Source organism: Silene latifolia, chromosome X (genome assembly GCF_048544455.1).
Source record: "Silene latifolia isolate original U9 population chromosome X, ASM4854445v1, whole genome shotgun sequence".
Taxonomy (NCBI): domain Eukaryota; kingdom Viridiplantae; phylum Streptophyta; class Magnoliopsida; order Caryophyllales; family Caryophyllaceae; genus Silene; species Silene latifolia.
The window spans coordinates 146,328,180-146,345,644 of NC_133537.1; the positions used below are offsets into that span (position 1 = coordinate 146,328,180).

The window sequence follows — 17,465 nt, forward strand, 5'->3', positions numbered from 1 at the left end:
AAATGAATAAGGAAAGGTAATAAGGAATGACAAGTTTGAGACTTACCAAACCCCCCGCCGTCCTGTAAGACAGGTGGCTCTCCGCTGCCCAAATGAGATGTCTAATATCCCATTTCTCAGCCCACTCAGGTGCCTCTGCTAGCTGGCGACCACCACGTCCTACGTTGGCCCGTCTCTGGACCTCCTCAACCTCCTCCTCAACAACCTCCTCGACCACCTCCTCCAGAGTGAGAGAAGGGTTAATGTCGAATTCTACGTCCATGGGAGCCCTCCTTGACATAGAAGCAACGTCACCTGCAAAATTAAATTAAATTAGGCCGCATCAAATGACGACAAGCCTCGGTGAGGGTTGTTTCAAGTCTTTTAAGCCCCAAAAACGGCCTTTTTCCGCCATCTTTGGCAATTTCATTGGATACACGACCACTCATGTGATAAATTAGGTCAAGTCAAGTCTAAGTTCAAGCCTAGTCACGGGTTTGAGTCGAAATTTCGGCAGCATTTCGCTATAATAGCAATTATCCCCTAGAAAAGTGTCCTGAAAAAGCTGTCACAAATCAAAAATCCGAAATAGTAGGAAGTTTACCCATTACACAAGGGTTCCAAAAACCAAATTTCATCAAAAATGGACAATCCTAAGGCCATATTCGAAGCAATTTCCGAAACAGCTGAGAAACTGTCTCAATTTCGCTCAAATGCTTAATACTTGAAGAAAATTCAAAAAGAAGACATGGTTATGTTCCTAACATTTCTAATTATCCATTTCTAATGTCAATTTTACAAGCCAAATCTGTTTGGGGGAAAAGCCCTAAATTTTCGACATTTTGGGTCGAAAAACCCTAATTTTTTCGATCAAAATAAAGCAAATACAAGAATTAAAGCAAGGATAAGACACATACCTCTATTGGTCATAATTAATGGCAAGATTTGATAAAATTTTGATGGATAATGGTTGGAATTTGAGAGAGTTTTAATAAGATTTGTGTTTTGTTATTATGAATGAAACACGGTTTTTGTCGAGTTTTACTCGACGAGCTTGGGAAAGGATGCAGCACCTGCTGCGCCTCTTCCCCAGCTCCTCTCCAGCTCAATTTTCAAAAGTTCATTACAAGTTAGTTGTTTGTGGGCCCATCTTTGGTGCGCCTCTTCTCCAACACCATATATCATATATTTGGTCTATTGGGCACTTATTTTTTGTCCGGACCCATACTTTGTCAAGCAGACTGTGAACCGTCACAGTGTTTTATCTTCAAGCTGACTGTGAAACGTCGCAGTATTTAATCAGCCCGCGGTTATATCTTCAAGCAGACTGCGAACCGTCGCAGTATTTTATCAGAACTTCGCTTGTAGCAACGAGCGGATTTCACCTTTATCAAAAACATTTACCCAACGAGAGTTTATGATGACCGATTGCACTTCTCGAGAGATAGAGTTTGTTTGGAAGCAGACACGAGCAGATTCCCAGAAATGATTCAATCCAGATGAAATCATCAATAGATTCCCCGACGAGAGATCGTTTGAGACCGACGTAAGCAGATTTCCCCCAGCAGTTCCTATCGACGCGCTGCTGTCCTCAATATTATTCATTCCTAGCAAGAAGTCTCAGGTATGATTTCTTCTTATGGCAGGCGAGCCTCGTTACGTAGTCTAATGGACTTTAAACGACCCTTCCCGATAGTCGACAGACTCTAAAATGTTCCCGATGACAGGTCCTTGGCTCAGACCCCCTTGAGCCGCCTCGCGTCGCCATAGTCGTCAGGTTGTAATCTTCGATTGACCTGATGGCTATACTTTGACTTTTGCCTTGTCCAAGCCTCAGTAAAAGTGGGGGCTCTGTAGATACCTCATTTCTGCACCTCCCGCAAGCCACCCGGTGATGATTGAGCCGCATGTTTGGTACGCGGAACAATTTATGATAGTTTGTAAATTTATCATCAACTGCTAGCTCAAATACTTGTGTCTACCCCTTGGTCGTCATCTACGCGCCGATACGGTCGTTTTGACAGTAATTAAAGTCCATTTGGAGTCCGGGTCAAAAACCGCTTCATTTTCTAATAAACCGTTTAAAATTCCGAGTCGGAATGTCCAAGAATATTCCGGATATTTATTCCATAATTTAATTTTATATCTTTTAGCAAAATATATCCCGAAAATATTATTGTAAAGAATAAGGAAGTTGAGATCCACCGTAATTCCATAAAGGAAACGCGGAATTCTTTCTTCCGCAGGAGAAAACCTTTGGGGAAAGGACGCAGCACCTGATGCGCCTCTTCGAAGGATCGCAACAGCTGCTGCGCCCCTTTCCCAGCTCTTTTCTCCGTGTTTTCAGATTTTTTCCTTGATTTCTTTCCAAAGTTCGAGTCATTCCATAACTCTCCATATTTTTTAGTATAAATAGGGACCTTCGTTCCACATATTTTTCACGCGAGTGTCCGCCCTTCTCTTCTCCGTTTTCATTCTAAGATCGTGCTCTAAGCTTTTGACGTCAACGTGCTTGATCAATCGACCACGTAAGCTCAGATCATTCTGAGTACCAGTCACGTTGCATGACCGACCAATTTTACCAACTACACATCGATTAATCAATCAATTTAATCTAAATCCTCTTACGAGGGCACTTTCATCATATTTTCGAGTCAGCAATCACTAAAACGTTAACTTAGTTAATCTCGTTTCGTCAAACATGTAAGTCTGAGGGTGTAAATCTCATCTTTTTTTATTGTATTTTATTTTTTGTACCAATTAATGTGAGATTTTTGTCAAAAGTATGCTTAAAACTGATTTCTAAAACCATTTTATCAAACCGTTTTTATGGATTAACAGTGGGTAGACGTCGAGAAAAAACACAACATTTGCTGCGCCTCTTCGAAGAGTCGCAGCATCTGTTGCGCCTCTTCCAGAGGCTGCCGCAGTTCCTGCCTTTCTTCTTCTTCCTCGCTTCTCTGTAAATTCGTTCTTTTTCCTTTGTTTTCTTATTTTCTTTCTTTCATTCATACATAATATATCTTTTAATACATCCTAATAATAATTATGCTTTATTTTACGACTTAAATCCCTTATAATTGATATTTGCGGGTTTTCGTCATTAAATCAAACCCGGATTTTTAGAGACTCAATTCGTTCATATCAAGTTTCTGGAGTTCGCCTTTGTACATATTTTTGCCGTTTATTTCCAGTTTGTCTAACTCATTTCCGTTTCCGTAAATAACCTAATTAATTTATAATTAGTTCTAACTCGTTTGTAATTAGTTATAACCCGTCTATAATTAGTTTTAGTCCGTTTTAAATTATGTTTATCGCTTTTATGACGATTTCATATGTTAATAATACGCTAAATCACTTTCATCCGAGTCAAATATCAATAATCAACCATTAAATACACCAATGGACATTAAAAACAAACAGTTCTGACTTCACAGCCAGAACTCACCTCAGGAACAGACGCAGTGACCACTGCGCCTCTTCTAAGGGACGCAGCATTGCTGCGCCTGTTCCGAGTTGAATTCTGTCTTTGAACTTCCGTTCTTGCTTTGACATTAACCCTTAATTACGTAGTTAATTAACTATTAGCCGTAATATCACCCCTAATCTGTCCATATTTTCTAACCTAGTTTATTTTCCCTTATTTTTCACAAATTGTCCGTCTTAAACATATTTTTGACGTAAATCAACTAAATCATTGTAATTTATTATAATTTTAGTTATCGTTATTTTATTGTATATTATTTTATATGATTTATTCACTTGTTCTTCACATGTAATTGATTCTAAACCCTAATTCGACATTAATGAGTGCTAAATTATATGTTCACCGACATAGTCTAATCTCACATGCTAGGATCAAAACGTTTTTTGTTGCATTGCATGCATATAATCGTCAACATATCAAGTATGAATAACTTCCCTAATCATTAGTAGAGGCCGCTATCGAGGCGGGCGGGATTAGGTGTTCAGTAAAAGGACTTCCTAATACGTACCCTCACCCCTTACTCCAGATCTCTGTAAACATCCGTGTTTATTGGCATCCATGAGAGTCATTCTAGACATATAATGCTAAGGGTAACGAGTTCTTAGTGTATATGTCACTACCTTGTGTCATGACATGGCATGAGGTATTCGAACGGTTCCAATTTCCCATAAAAATTGGTGGCGACTCCACAAATGCAAACGCTTGTTTCGCAAGCGCCCTCGTGGGCCCCCCTGTCCACAAAATGAAACAATGGGTAAATATCATATTAATGTTCGTAATGATTTTCAGATAATTAGTGACCATTTATGTTGTCATGGTCATTAGTAAATAAAAAAGAAAATACATTTAACATTAACTCGAAAAAAAGGGTTATTTAATGAGAATAATCAAAACTGTTGGGGTCCGTAAACTTCAATTTAACTAACATTAAATCGAACTATTATACCCCTCATCTCTTAATAGAATAGGTGGAAGGGCTACCTGTTTAGCCGTTTTCCTTCTTATAACCCTTCTTTTTTCACACTCCAAAGCTGTGTAACCCTCCTCTTCTATATTACCCTACTTCTCCAAATCGCCATTAGAGGCCCATATAAAAACTCGAGGTTCAAGTCGCCATTAAAGGATCTTTGCAAAGTTCAAAGCGTCGCCATTGATGATCATATAATTAATGAAAGAGGTTGTATAAAACATTAAAATGTACCTAGAAAAGGAAAGGGCTGATAATCCATATAAAAATAGCGAACTTATAATCCAAGTTAAAATGCATCAAAATTTACTAAAAATAGCAAATACCTAGAAAAGCACCACTTTGGTATTTTGTAACACCGTCATTTATTTAGAAGCCTTTAGCAAGACATTTCCAAATAAATAGGACTGCTACCATCTCAGTTTCCCGAGGCAGTGAATAACAAAGATACAAAACCAAAGTACTTTATTAAAATTCCAATAAAAGGTATTATTACATAGTCGACCGATTAATTAAAACTATAATAATATAATTTACTACGCAGTGGAAATAAATAAAGTGAATACATAAATAAAAACTGTCAGAACTAAGTGATCTAGACTTCTAGGTAGAGTGGCCGAAATCCCCACGTACCCTATGAGGTCCCAAGTCAGCTATCTTAAGCACCTCTGAGTCAATCTGCTCCCCAATAATTGGTTAATCACAGGTGTTTACAGAATACACGGTCAACCAAACGGTTGAGTAGGATAATTAAATAACACTAAACAACCACTATATATATATATATATATATATATACATATATATATATATATATATATATATATATATATATATATATATGTATATATATGTATATATATATATATATATATATATATATATATATATATATATATATATATATATAGACACACACATATATATACACATATATATACATAGAATTAGGTTCATCTAAGTCCACTTACCTTAGATGAGTCCCTAAGTCCTATTTCCCACCTCCCACCCTTGGATCATAATAAATCAATGGCTGAGATGAAAAAGAAAATAATTACCCAACTCAATTTTCCATGCACAGCAGTAATGATGGACAACAGTAATGATGTAATTTACCCCCTTCCCCATAAATATTACCTCACACTTTTCTAAATTTTAATTTTACAGAAAACCGTTGGATTAATTTTTACTCTTCTTTCTTTCTTTCTTTCTTTCTTACTTTCTTCAACCTTTCAACTTCTTCATCCCGTGCAATTGAAAAAACCGGCTAATTAATTTGAAAAAACCGTCTGTTTAATCCTGTGAACTCCCAATCAACTCGGCTTCTGCAAATTCATTATCATCCTATTTCAGGTATACTTAATCATTCTTCAATTTCTTCTATTTTTAATTGCATTAACTCTATATTAATCCTCATCCTTGTACTATTATTTTATCGTCTTTGTTGTTGTTGTTGTTGTTGTTGTTGTTGTTGTTGTTGTTGTTTTTGTTGTTGCTGTTTTTGTTGTTTTTGTTATCGTTGTTGTTTTTTTATTTTTTTGTCTTCATCTTCTAAACTCGTCTTTTGCATGACCAAAACATGATTGTATTTATCTTCATAACTCGATTTTTTCATGCCCAAAACTCGAAAGGTTTCATCTTCATAACTCCTTCATAGATCTATTGTCTTCTTCATCATTTGATTCAACTCGCATGCCCAACTTTGTCTTCACCTGCTTTCGTAGTTTTCATGCCCTATTGATTTTGTTATTGTGAATTTATTAATCAAGTATTGAAATAGGTTTATTATTGTTTGAAGTTTCGAAATTTGTTAGTTAAAATTTGAAAATGAATCGTCAAAGTTTCAAGGTTTTGAATTGGAATTTAAATATTATCTACTTAGTTGAAGTTTTAACTTGTATGAGTTTGAATTTCAAAGTTAAAGGATTAATGTTTCAAAATTGAGGCTTAAAGTTTCAAAGTTTCATAATTGAATATACCGTCTGCTTAGTTGATGTTTCAACTTGAGTGTGTTGAAATTTCAAATTTGAGGCTTAAAGTTTCAGAATTTTTTCAAATAAATTGGCGTCCATTATTTAACTTCAATACACCAATTTGTAAAGAAATTTAACTTTCACCCATATTTTGTAATTTCTATTCAGATGGATGGTGAAGGTGATTGTGAGGTCGTAGAAGCCGCTGTTAATACTACCCCCTCCACAGTCGTAAAATGTCGTGGTAAGTGGCTTGTGAAATTGATATCTTAGCTTACTAATGCACAAAGAGAAGCGGTAAAGAGAGTCGGGTTTGGTGGGTTGCTCGAGTTACGTCTTGACAAGTACCCTCTTGATCATGTGCACCTGTTTGTGGAAGCTTTTAATGACGGCTCACATGTGTTTAGGGCTTCTGAATCTAAAGAGTTTATCGTGTCGAAGCATGATGTACACGACTGCTTCCTATTACCATTAGGTCCTAAGGAACTTGATTTAGTAGCGACTGGTCGTAAGAAGGAGTCGTCTGAGCTTTTAAATAAGCAATTGAAGGAACGATGGAGGAAAAAGTATAATGTGACAACTACATCTCAATACATCCCTTTAGGTAAGCTATATGATGATATGAGGGCACACAAGGACGGGGGGGACGACTTTATTAGACTGTTTGTATTGTTCAGTATGTCGGAATTCCTAGCCCCTACCTCAAACGGTGTCGACTGGAAGCTTCTCTCAGCTGTTGAAGATGTTAGTCTTATTAATCAATATGACTGGTGTTCATATGTGCTAGATGGCATTGTCACTGCCGCTCTCGAGTCCAGGAATAATAAGACCTGCTTACGTGGTTGTGTTCCTTTTCTTATGATTACCTATTTTCAGAGGTTTGTCTTCCGCGGCAAAAGTTCACCTCATGAGCTCCCACTGATAAAATATTGGGATCAAAGTAGTATTATTTCTAGATTAGATGGTGAGCTGGTTGGTGGGTCTTTGGGACGGCTGACATTTTCACCAGTTGTCTATCCTCGCGGCCTTGACCCTACCTATAATAATAATCTCATCTCAAGTAATGCCACCCGTCCGTTGTTGTTGGCTTCCACACCTCATCCTGATAACGAGAAGAAGTTCATTCAGATCGAACTACCTTCAGGTGTTGAGGATGACCAGGAGTTGCATGCTAGAGTCGTCGATGTAAGTCAAGCTTGTCAATTTTTCATTTTGTTTAAGTGGAAACGAGTAAATCTGATGAGCATTCATTATAACTTTTTGCATTCATTTTATAAACTTATAACTGACTTCAGAAACTTTAGCCGTCAACTTTGAAATGTTATAACCACAATATAAAACTTCAACAATTTTCATTGATTTTAACACCCAAGCTTTCTACTGAAGTTTAAATGTGTACATTGAAATTTTAACAACATTATCTGAAACTTTAACTGTGTACTTTGAAATTTTAACAACATAATCTGAAACTTTAAACCAGTTGGCATAAATTCTAGTATACAGAAATTGAAACCTGAACTTTGCAATTCTAATATACATTTGGATTGTATTGTTGCATTGCAGGCTGTACATGAGCTTTACCTATAGATATAGCGTAACTCAATCGTCTTTCATGCATGGTACTCAACTGCGATTTCGAAGATTAAGCGTCTAACAACTCCAGAGATTGATCCAACCAAGCTTGTTCCTTCACAGTCCACACAAGCCTTCTTTCAATCTGATGAGCTTTAATTTCATGATGATGAGGTAGCTGATATATCCGTTCGAATGAAAGATGTATTTGACAACGCACCTGTGTTTAAGCAAGATCCTGTGGCCAATCCAAATAGACAAGATGAGGCTTCTAAATCAATGGAGCAGATTAGTGGCATTTTATGTCACCTCGCTGTTGTACTTTCTGCTAACAAAAATGATGAAGTGTCTGTTACTGACGAAAAAGAATTATCGCCCCTTCATATAGTCACCAATGACTAATATACTACTTCGGGAGATAAAGACATACACCATTCTGCAAGGGTAGGGGAAGGGGTTGATATGATGGAAGGTGAAGCTGATGGTGTGTTCCTTAAAAACTCATCAGACCAACACTAGAACAACATAGAAATTTCTACACCCATTCAAAACAAGGATAATGCTATCGATTTGATGGATGTACAAGTTGTTGGGGTTGTCCAAGGAATTCAACAAAAAGTACCGGATTTGTCTATTACACAACTGATTGGTTCTACGCCGGTTTATACTACTGCTGAAGTAAATGCCATTCTCCAGGAGGTTCGAGAAGAAGAGATTCAGATTGAGTCGCTTTCTTTGGGGGATGTGGTTGCGGCTGTTGTTGCAGCAAACGTACCTGAACAGCGTTCAGATGATATGGTGCAAGGTTTGGATGAGGTAAATAAAGAGGCTCTTGCAATATATGTCCCTCAAACTGATGGTGTTCACCATCCATTCCTATTTCATTCAAAAATAAAACTTTCTTGCATGTCTATTGTCCCTGAGAACCTCGGTTGCTCTTTTGATTGTGGTGGACCCGATCTGAGCCAGGTTTTTGTGTCTGATGTTTTGCGCCACAACAACAGACTATTCACATCCGTTTTTAGCAGGAGGAAGGATGTAATAGATTACGTCTTCAATAAATCGAAGAACTATAGTAAACTGTAAGTCACCTATAAGAACTTTATATTAGTTGATATTGTTTTACCTATAAGAACTGTATACCCTTTCTTTTGTTGTATTGACTTCCTTGTTGCACATTTTTTGTAGGGAAACAATCGTATCCTACACAAGACTATACTTCATTCCTAGGGAGGACATTTGGTCGTTAGAACCCGGTCTTGAGATCACGAACAATGTTATCGAGTGATGGTCTCAGTTACTCAACAAGATCATGACTGATAAAACTGCCCCAGTCAAAACTTCCCGCCTTTTCTTTGGGCTTACCCACACTGTATGTGCGCATTTTTCACAGTTACTTACTTTTTACATCAAAGTGTGAAATTTTCACTTGTTCCCTATCTTATGACATAGTCTTGTACTCCAAATTTGGGAAGCCAAACAAAAGGGGGAAGTGCTAGACCTAACTAAAGACATATTCCCAACATGGGACATTTGGGTCAGTGATTGTGTATCTCAATTTCAGCTAGATTCTGAGTTGGTATGTGTAACCTTTTTAAACCCATTATTATCTCGACTTATAATTTTAATATACTTAATTGTAAGTTTTATTAACAGGTTTATGTTGAATTTCCTCAGGTCTTAATTTCTGGGTTATCAGGTGATTCGCCTCACTATAGTTGTGTATGTATAAATTTCCCCGCAAAGCAGGTTGAATACCTTTACAACCGTTCATACAACGAAGATTTCGATACTTTATCTATCTCAAACATTGCATTTATAAATGTAAGTCATTCCACCCAAGCTTTTTACCTTTAATTCTACTCCTACAACAGTTTTAAAACTTTAAGTCATTCATCAACTTTTGAAAATTTAGCAAAAAGACGATATTAAAACTTTAAACGTCCAACTCCAAAATAACTTTAAAGTTTTACTTGCTAACTTTAACCAACATTTACTTATAGAAACTTTAACTGCGAACTTTGAAATTTTATACCCCAAAATATGAAACTTCAAGAGTCTACATGGATTTTAACATAATCTTAATAGTGAAACTCTAAACGTGCAATTTGAAATTTTAACTACAATTTCTGAAACTTTTAACCAATTGACATACATTCTATTCTACAAAAAATTAAAACCTGAACTTTGCACTTTTAACTCACATTTACTGAAACTTCAAACGTCATCTTCAAAATTTTAACTGACATTTTCTGAAACTTCCAATTTCGAATTTCAACATACATTCTTTGAAACTTTAAACCACTAGTTTAAAACTTCACTCACAAAACTTAACTCAAAAACTTTAACCGCCAACTTTGAAATGTTATATTCAACAATATGAAACTTTAATAATTACCAATGATTTTAACACCCAATCTTGGAACTGAAACTTTAAACGTGAACTTTGAAACTTTAAGTATGATATTTGAAACTTTAACTTGTTCCCAGATATTCTAATCTCCAGAAACTAAACACAACCTCTAAAATTTGAAACTTAACTATAATTTCTGAAACTTTAAAGTAGTTCACATAAATTCTAATGTACAAAATCTGAAACTTGAGCTCTGCAATTTTAACTCAAATTCAAAGAAACTTTAACTATTATTCATGAAAGTTTAATTGTTTTTTTTTAAACTTTAAACCTGTTGAAGGAATTTCATATATCTGCCTTCTACATATAATGCTCACATGTTTGCTTATTATCTATATTCATTTCCATTTTCAAATACATACAGGCAATCGAAATGGGCAAGTATTTGGTTTGAAAAGGGTTAGACAAAGGCAAGTCAGTATCCGAGTTTAAACATGTTAACATTAACTTTGCATGGCAGGGTCTAGGATACTCCGCCAATAACTGTGGTACCTATATGATGATTCACATGCTCCTTTTATAATGGCAAACCCTTTGACTGCGGGCTAGGCACCATGGACGCAATGAACTTGTACAAGGCTGAAATTGCTGCGACGCTTGTACTAAGTGACATTAACAAGTCGAGGGAAGAGGTTATCTCGGCGGCTAAATCCTTCAGAGAAGGTAAACTTATTGTTTGTGCAGCACCAACAACGTCCACAAAATTAGAGTTTAAATCTGTAGGCCCTAAAAGAAGTAGCCAACCACGAGTTGAAGGATCCAAGCGTCCCCGTTTAAGTGTAACTGATCCAACTACCCCTCAACCAACAACCCCAATAGCTCATTCTCCGGCAACTGAGTTATCAGCTGTTAAAAGTCATCCTAGGGGGAGCGGTGATGGTCTTGGTTGCTCTCTCGACTGCGGTGTTGCTGATTTAACTACCCTTGTTATATCTAAGGCTCTAAGGAGCAACCAATTGCTTGTGAAGGATATGACCACAATAAGGAAGCTCGTAGCAGATTACTACTTCCTTGACGACCACGATTTGGACCCGAGGTAAGTTGGGTATCTAACCTGTATTGGTCCATATAGCCAATTGAAGTATATTTGTAATGTGAGTAAGCACTTACCATATAAGTTGCATTGGTTGATTATTTTTATTTCAAGTTAAAACTTCAACCAAGCGGATGAAAATAAAAATCCAAAGTCACTTTTTGAAACTTTGACGACACATTCTGAAATTTTAACGCACAACTTTTGAAATTTTAACCTAAACTATTAACATTTCAAGTGACTCTTCCACATTCTGAAACTTTAAGCATCAACTTCGAAATTTCAATTCACTCAAGTTCAAACTTCAACCAAGCAGATAATAATAATATCCCAAAGTCAACTTTGACGACGCATTTATTTCACGCTGCAGGGAACAATTGGCAGATTACGGACTCAATGCGATACTTTATAGGGATGGGATTATGTCAATGCTACCTGATAGCAAAATGTCCTCAACTGTTATTGAATGTTGGTCCAAGTTGTTGAATCAGATAGAGTCAGATGCAAACGAAGTACCAATAATGGCTTTCCTAGGCATATGCCACACGGTACGCATCTACTTTTAAATTCAGATGACATTTAATTGATGAAATTTATATAATTCAAATGGAAATATTCTGTAATCAGTTATAAGAATAAATATTTCGCAGGACGTGGTGATGCGATGGTTGGAAAACCAAGAAGACGGTACACAGGAGACACAGACTAGTGCGTATTACGATACGCTGTTCCATATTTTGGACTTGTACATCAAGCACTGGGGTGATACCTTCAACTTGAATGCAGAGCTCATCTTCGTACCAGTTAATATTGACGATCATTTTGCTTGCATATGTATCAATTTCATTTCAAGGACTATCGATGTCCTTGACCATCAGCTATACCTGCAATTTAAGAATTCCAAAGTCTTCAAGGTGTCTCAAATCATTGTAAGTTTCTTACTATATCTACGATGAATATCGATGCAACTAATATGTACCTTAACTTATGACTACATCTTACTTATGTGCAGTCCAGTGCAATGAGTGACTACCTGGAATCAAGATGCGTGTCCGGAGCAGAAGAGGTCGCTAAGTTTAGGCACCGCCAGATCAAATTAAGTTGGCAGAGTCCAAAACCTAACGAACTCGAGTCTGGATTATTTACAATGATGCACATGTTATGTTACGAGGGTGCCCCTTTCGAGCACGAAGACCTTCCGAAGAAGGTTGGCCGGCGCTATCTGTGTATCCAACTGGCTGCGACCCTTGTATTATCCGATATGAAAAAAGTTCGAGCAGAAACCATGGACAATGTGAAGAAATTTATTGCTGAAAAGGAAAGCTTATGGCAAGTCGTATATGCTAGGCGTATAGTTTCGAAGATCTTGAATAAAAAAAAATAATGTTTTATTAATGTTTCATTCGCCTACTACTGTTTGATCATGTGTACTGTTTTGAATGTACTTAAACTGGTACTAGCTATACTTTTCTAGCAGGATCAACATTAAATGAAAACAGTCTGCAAGTTTTCAGTTGAAATTTTATGGTCATCGTTTGAAATGTTAGTTTAAAAATTTTGTAACTTTGTTGAATTATCCGGTCTGAAACTTTATGCCTCAACTTTGAAATTTCAACTCAGTCATGTTGAAACTTCAACTAAGCATCTAATAATAAAATTCCAAACTAAACTGCTGAAACTTTGACGAAGGATTTTAAACCTTTAAATCAGAAATTTAAAATTTGAGCCAACAATATTTAAATTTATAATATTTAAATTCCAATTTTAACTACTGAAACTTTGACAACGCATTTTGAAATTTTAATTCACAACTTTTGGAATTTTAACCTAAAATATTTCACTTCCAAGTGAATTCTCCACATTGTGAAACTTTAACCGTCAACTTTGAAATTTCAACTCACTCAAGTTGAAACTTCAACCAAGCAGATGAAAACTAAAATCCAAAGTCACTTTTTAAAACATTGACGACACATTCTGAAATTTTAACTAATAACTTTTGAAACTTTAACCTAAGCTATTCACGTTTCAAGTGACTCCTCCACATTCTGAAACTTTAAACATCAACTTCGAAATTTCAATTCACTCAAGTTGAAACTTCAATCAAACATAGAATAATAAAACACCAAAGTCAACTTTTGAAACTTTGACGACGCATTTCGAAATTTTAACTCACAAACTTTGAAACGTCAACCAATAATATTTAAATTCCATTTCAATTGTTGACATTCTGAAACTTTAATCCTCACCTTTGAAATTTCAACACCCTCATATTAAAACTTCAACTACGTAGATAATTTTTAAATTCCACTATTAACTCTTCAAACTTTTAAGACGTATTTTGAAATTTCACCTCACAAATTTCAAAACTTAAACCAATAATATTTAAATATTATGTGATCTGTTCACATTCTGAAACTTTATGCACCAACTGTGAAACTTCAACTCACTCATGTTGAAACTTCAAAGCAATAGTTTTAAAAATTCATGCCTGAACCTGGAAATTGTACATGAAATTGTGCACGATTTTTCAATCCCAAAATTGGCTACCTTAAATTTCACCATAAACTTCAGAATTTTAAAATAAAAAAATTCGAACATAGACCATGACTACACAAACATCTACTTCCCTTGCATACAAAAGATTAACTTCAAAGTTTTACCAAATAAACTTAGACATTAACTTCATGAATACATTTTAATATAAAAAAATTCCTACTCCTCCGACAAGTCGTCTACTTATTCTTCTTCCTCCTCCTCTTCTTCAGATGATTCCGACAATTGTGGTGGACGCTCAGCAAAAGAGTTAGGACAGTTCCTCTTGTCATTGTGTGCCATTTGCTTGCAATTATTGCACATGCGTTTCGGCTTACTGTCAAATGCAACCGCCTTCGCCTTACTAGACAAAATCCTTTTCCCCTCCCTTTGTTTTTGGAATATTTAGGTGGCAGTGTAGAAATCTCCTTACTTGCTTTACAACCAAGCAATTTCTCCATTTGCTGTTGTTTATTCAACTTCTCACCTACCGGTGTCAGCTTCTCTCTAAATTCCCTTATTAAATTAGTAAGACCTTCAACGTCTTCCTTTTCCTTATCAACAAGCACTCCAATTGTTTCGTGAATTTCCGACCACAATTTTGCCATCTGAAGTTGCTTACTGTCTACAATATCCATGTCATATGTACACTCCCCGGTACTATAGTCACCACTCCGCAATGCATCCTTTGTTCATCTCCTAGCAATCCCAGATTCCGGAAATTTTTTTACCCCATTACCAGAATAAATCCAAATTATGTGCCTGCAGAGTAGTCCCTTCCTCTCAAAAAGTTTACAGGAACAGCTCGCCTCAAAAGTCCCTGAGTTAGCAAATGAAATTGAAACTTTCATGACTAACAGAAACTTTATTACTTTTACTTTGAAACTTTAAGACAATTTCATGAAATTCTAATACTTCAACTATGTAAAACACTTCTTAACAAAAAGTAAAATCAACGTACTAATACTCAACTATGTAAAACTTTATTACTTACACTTTGAAACTTTAGGACAATTTCATGAAATTCTAATACTTGAACTATGTAAAACACTTCTTAACAAGTAATAAATCAACAACGTACTAAATTACTCATACCTGGGTTATACTGAACATCAAAATTATGGCCTCCCAATGAATCTGTCAAGGTAGTAACCTCTAAGTTGTTCAACTCCAAGAAACCCTTGCAACTAAATCCACCAATTGCATTCTTTAACTCCTCTTGAAACTCCTCGGAAATATCATGTGTGCAAATCTTCGCACTATCACACTCTATTGCCAACTTACTGCATAACTTAGGGTTTGAATGACGGTTTTCGTTATCAAGCCTCTTCTGATTGTGTCTTTGTTGGTCCAAAGCACTTTCAAAGCGCATCCAAAACTCAACAAGAGTACCATTTCTCGCCTTAAACCTCTTGAAAAAACTGTTTTCACTTTCCGACCACTGTGTCGTCCTCATAATACCACCCATTATCAAGTCCTTACAGTGCGCCATCACCCACTGCCTCCTTATATCATAGCAGTCCGTAAACCATTCAATGTCAGCGGGTACGTGTTCCTCCATTATTGCTGACCATCTATTGCCGAACTCCTCTGCTTTAAGTTCCTCGTCCAATACAATAGCATTTAACTTTTTTAGAAATACCTGGTAATCTTTCCTTTTGCTACCATACTTACAGGGAACCTTATTCATAATGTGCCACATGCAGAACCGGTATCGTGTTGTTCTGAATTTTTCGGATACTGACGTAATTATTCCAGGATCTTGATCCGTTATTATGTATGCTGGTTCCTTTCCCCCCATAGCAATCAAAAACCTCTCGAACACCCAATGAAACGATTCCGTAGTTTCTTTCGCTATAAGGGCACAACAGAAAGTTATTGATCGTTTATGGTTGTCAATCCCTGTGAAGGGAGTGAAAACCATCTTGTACTTGTTAGTGGAGTAAGTAGGGTCGTAAGAAACGGCATCTCCAAAGACAGAGTAGTTCCTCCTACCAATGTCATCCGCCCAAATTGCGCGTTGTAGGCTACCATCTACGTCAACATCATAGTCGAAGTAGAAGTCTGGCCGAGTCTCTGCCATGTTCTTGAAGTGATCAATGAAAAGTTGTCCGCCCCTTTCATGAATAAAACACTTTATGTCTCTTTGAAAATTTTTGAAGTCGTTCAAACTAGCCCCTATATTGTGGAACCCGTTAACAACCTTCTTACACATTCTGTAAGTCCTTGTTGCTCCAATATTCAGCTGCAATAAATTAACAAACCAACGTCAGAAAAGAAATTAAATTCACACTCGAACATTCAAACGTCTACTACTAATTTCTACCTATCAGTTGCACAAACTTTAACCCTGTTCAAGTAAATTCATTCTCAAAAACGTAACTGCCAATGAAACTTTAACCGTTCGATTCCAAAATTCAGCACTCTTTTCTGAAGCTTTAACTCAGTTCATGGAAAAAAAAATTACAACATCGAACCCAACCCCAAGTGCGTACACCTTATAAAGCCCTCCCTATTACAAATCAATAGTTTTGATTTTATAGTTCAGTCACGCCACTTTTTAGTTGTGTATTTTCTCACATCGAACCCAACCCCAAGTGCGTACACCTTATAAAATGTTATAGCTTCCTCAATATCCCCAAACTCCATCCTAATGTATGGTGTAAATACGTCCTCCAAATGCTTACAAAAGTCTTCCTCTGACACCGGTGGAATTGTTTCATCATCTGCATCAGTTGTAATTGACGACACAAAAAAAAAAAAAAAAAAATTCAGTAAAAAAAAACCTATTCAAAGAAAACTAAACCAACGTACGAACATATCAGTACCAAAAATCTACTAAAAAACTCTAATGTACAACAACTGAAACTTTAATTACGCTAAAAATTGTCAAAAACCCTAAACCAAAAAACTACAGCCAACGACTACTCGTCTACCCTCCATCGTCTAAAAAAAAAAAGTTTTGTAACCTTTTCCCCATACCTCCTTCCCTCTGCCTTTTCTAATATGTCTACATACAAGCACCACACGTTCATCTTCCACCCCCACAAAAAATATAAAAATAAATTCCACACCATGCAAATATTACTACTCATATAAACACAATTCGTTTTCTAACTATACAGACGTTTAACAATGATAACTAGTAAAATATCTATATAGAACAATTAAATTACAAGTACTCAGCTTACCGTTCTCAACAGCCTCATAAGCCACAATCTCCATATCAGCCATGAAATATAAGTGATGAATTAAACAGAGGATGAATATGGTCGAAAATTTAAGGAAATATTAAAGAACTAGCTAAAGGATGAAAGGATGTTATTAAACTAGTATGAAGAATAATTTTTTTAGGGAGTAATATGAGGAAGAAGAAAGGGTTAGAGAGAAGGATACAGTTGAACGTGAAAGGGGATATTACAGTTGTGCTAATGAATACAAGGTAATCAGTGTTGGGAGAATAAAAAGTGTATTCATTATGATTATTACTTGATTTCTTTTTTTTTTTA

The 17,465-nt window shown here is 36.1% G+C and overlaps 1 protein-coding gene across 1 annotated transcript; it reads right to left on the reverse strand.

Annotated features, from left to right (window-relative positions):
- Positions 1–14,160: 14,160 nt before the first annotated feature.
- On the reverse strand, positions 14,161–17,190 carry LOC141618500 (protein FAR-RED IMPAIRED RESPONSE 1-like). The gene is made up of 6 exons (XM_074435612.1): positions 17,148–17,190; positions 16,537–16,682; positions 15,052–16,201; positions 14,696–14,776; positions 14,448–14,581; positions 14,161–14,340 (listed from the first exon to the last, which is right to left on the reverse strand). The coding sequence occupies exons 1-6, from the start codon at positions 17,188–17,190 to the stop codon at positions 14,161–14,163; spliced, it is 1,734 nt and encodes a 577-aa protein (XP_074291713.1).
- Positions 17,191–17,465: the final 275 nt, after the last annotated feature.

What these genes read in the sequence shown, in the direction of transcription:
- LOC141618500 (XM_074435612.1), bottom strand. Translation starts at nt 17,190, where the DNA reads ATGGCTGATATGGAGATTGTGGCTTATGAGGCTGTTGAGAACG. An exon ending in CACTTGGGGTTGGGTTCGAT is followed by an intron (nt 16,202 to 16,536) that starts GTGAGAAAATAC and finishes AATTTATTGCAG; the next exon opens with CTGAATATTGGAGCAACAAG. An exon ending in CATAATTTGGATTTATTCTG is followed by an intron (nt 14,582 to 14,695) that starts GTAATGGGGTAA and finishes TGGATATTGTAG; the next exon opens with ACAGTAAGCAACTTCAGATG.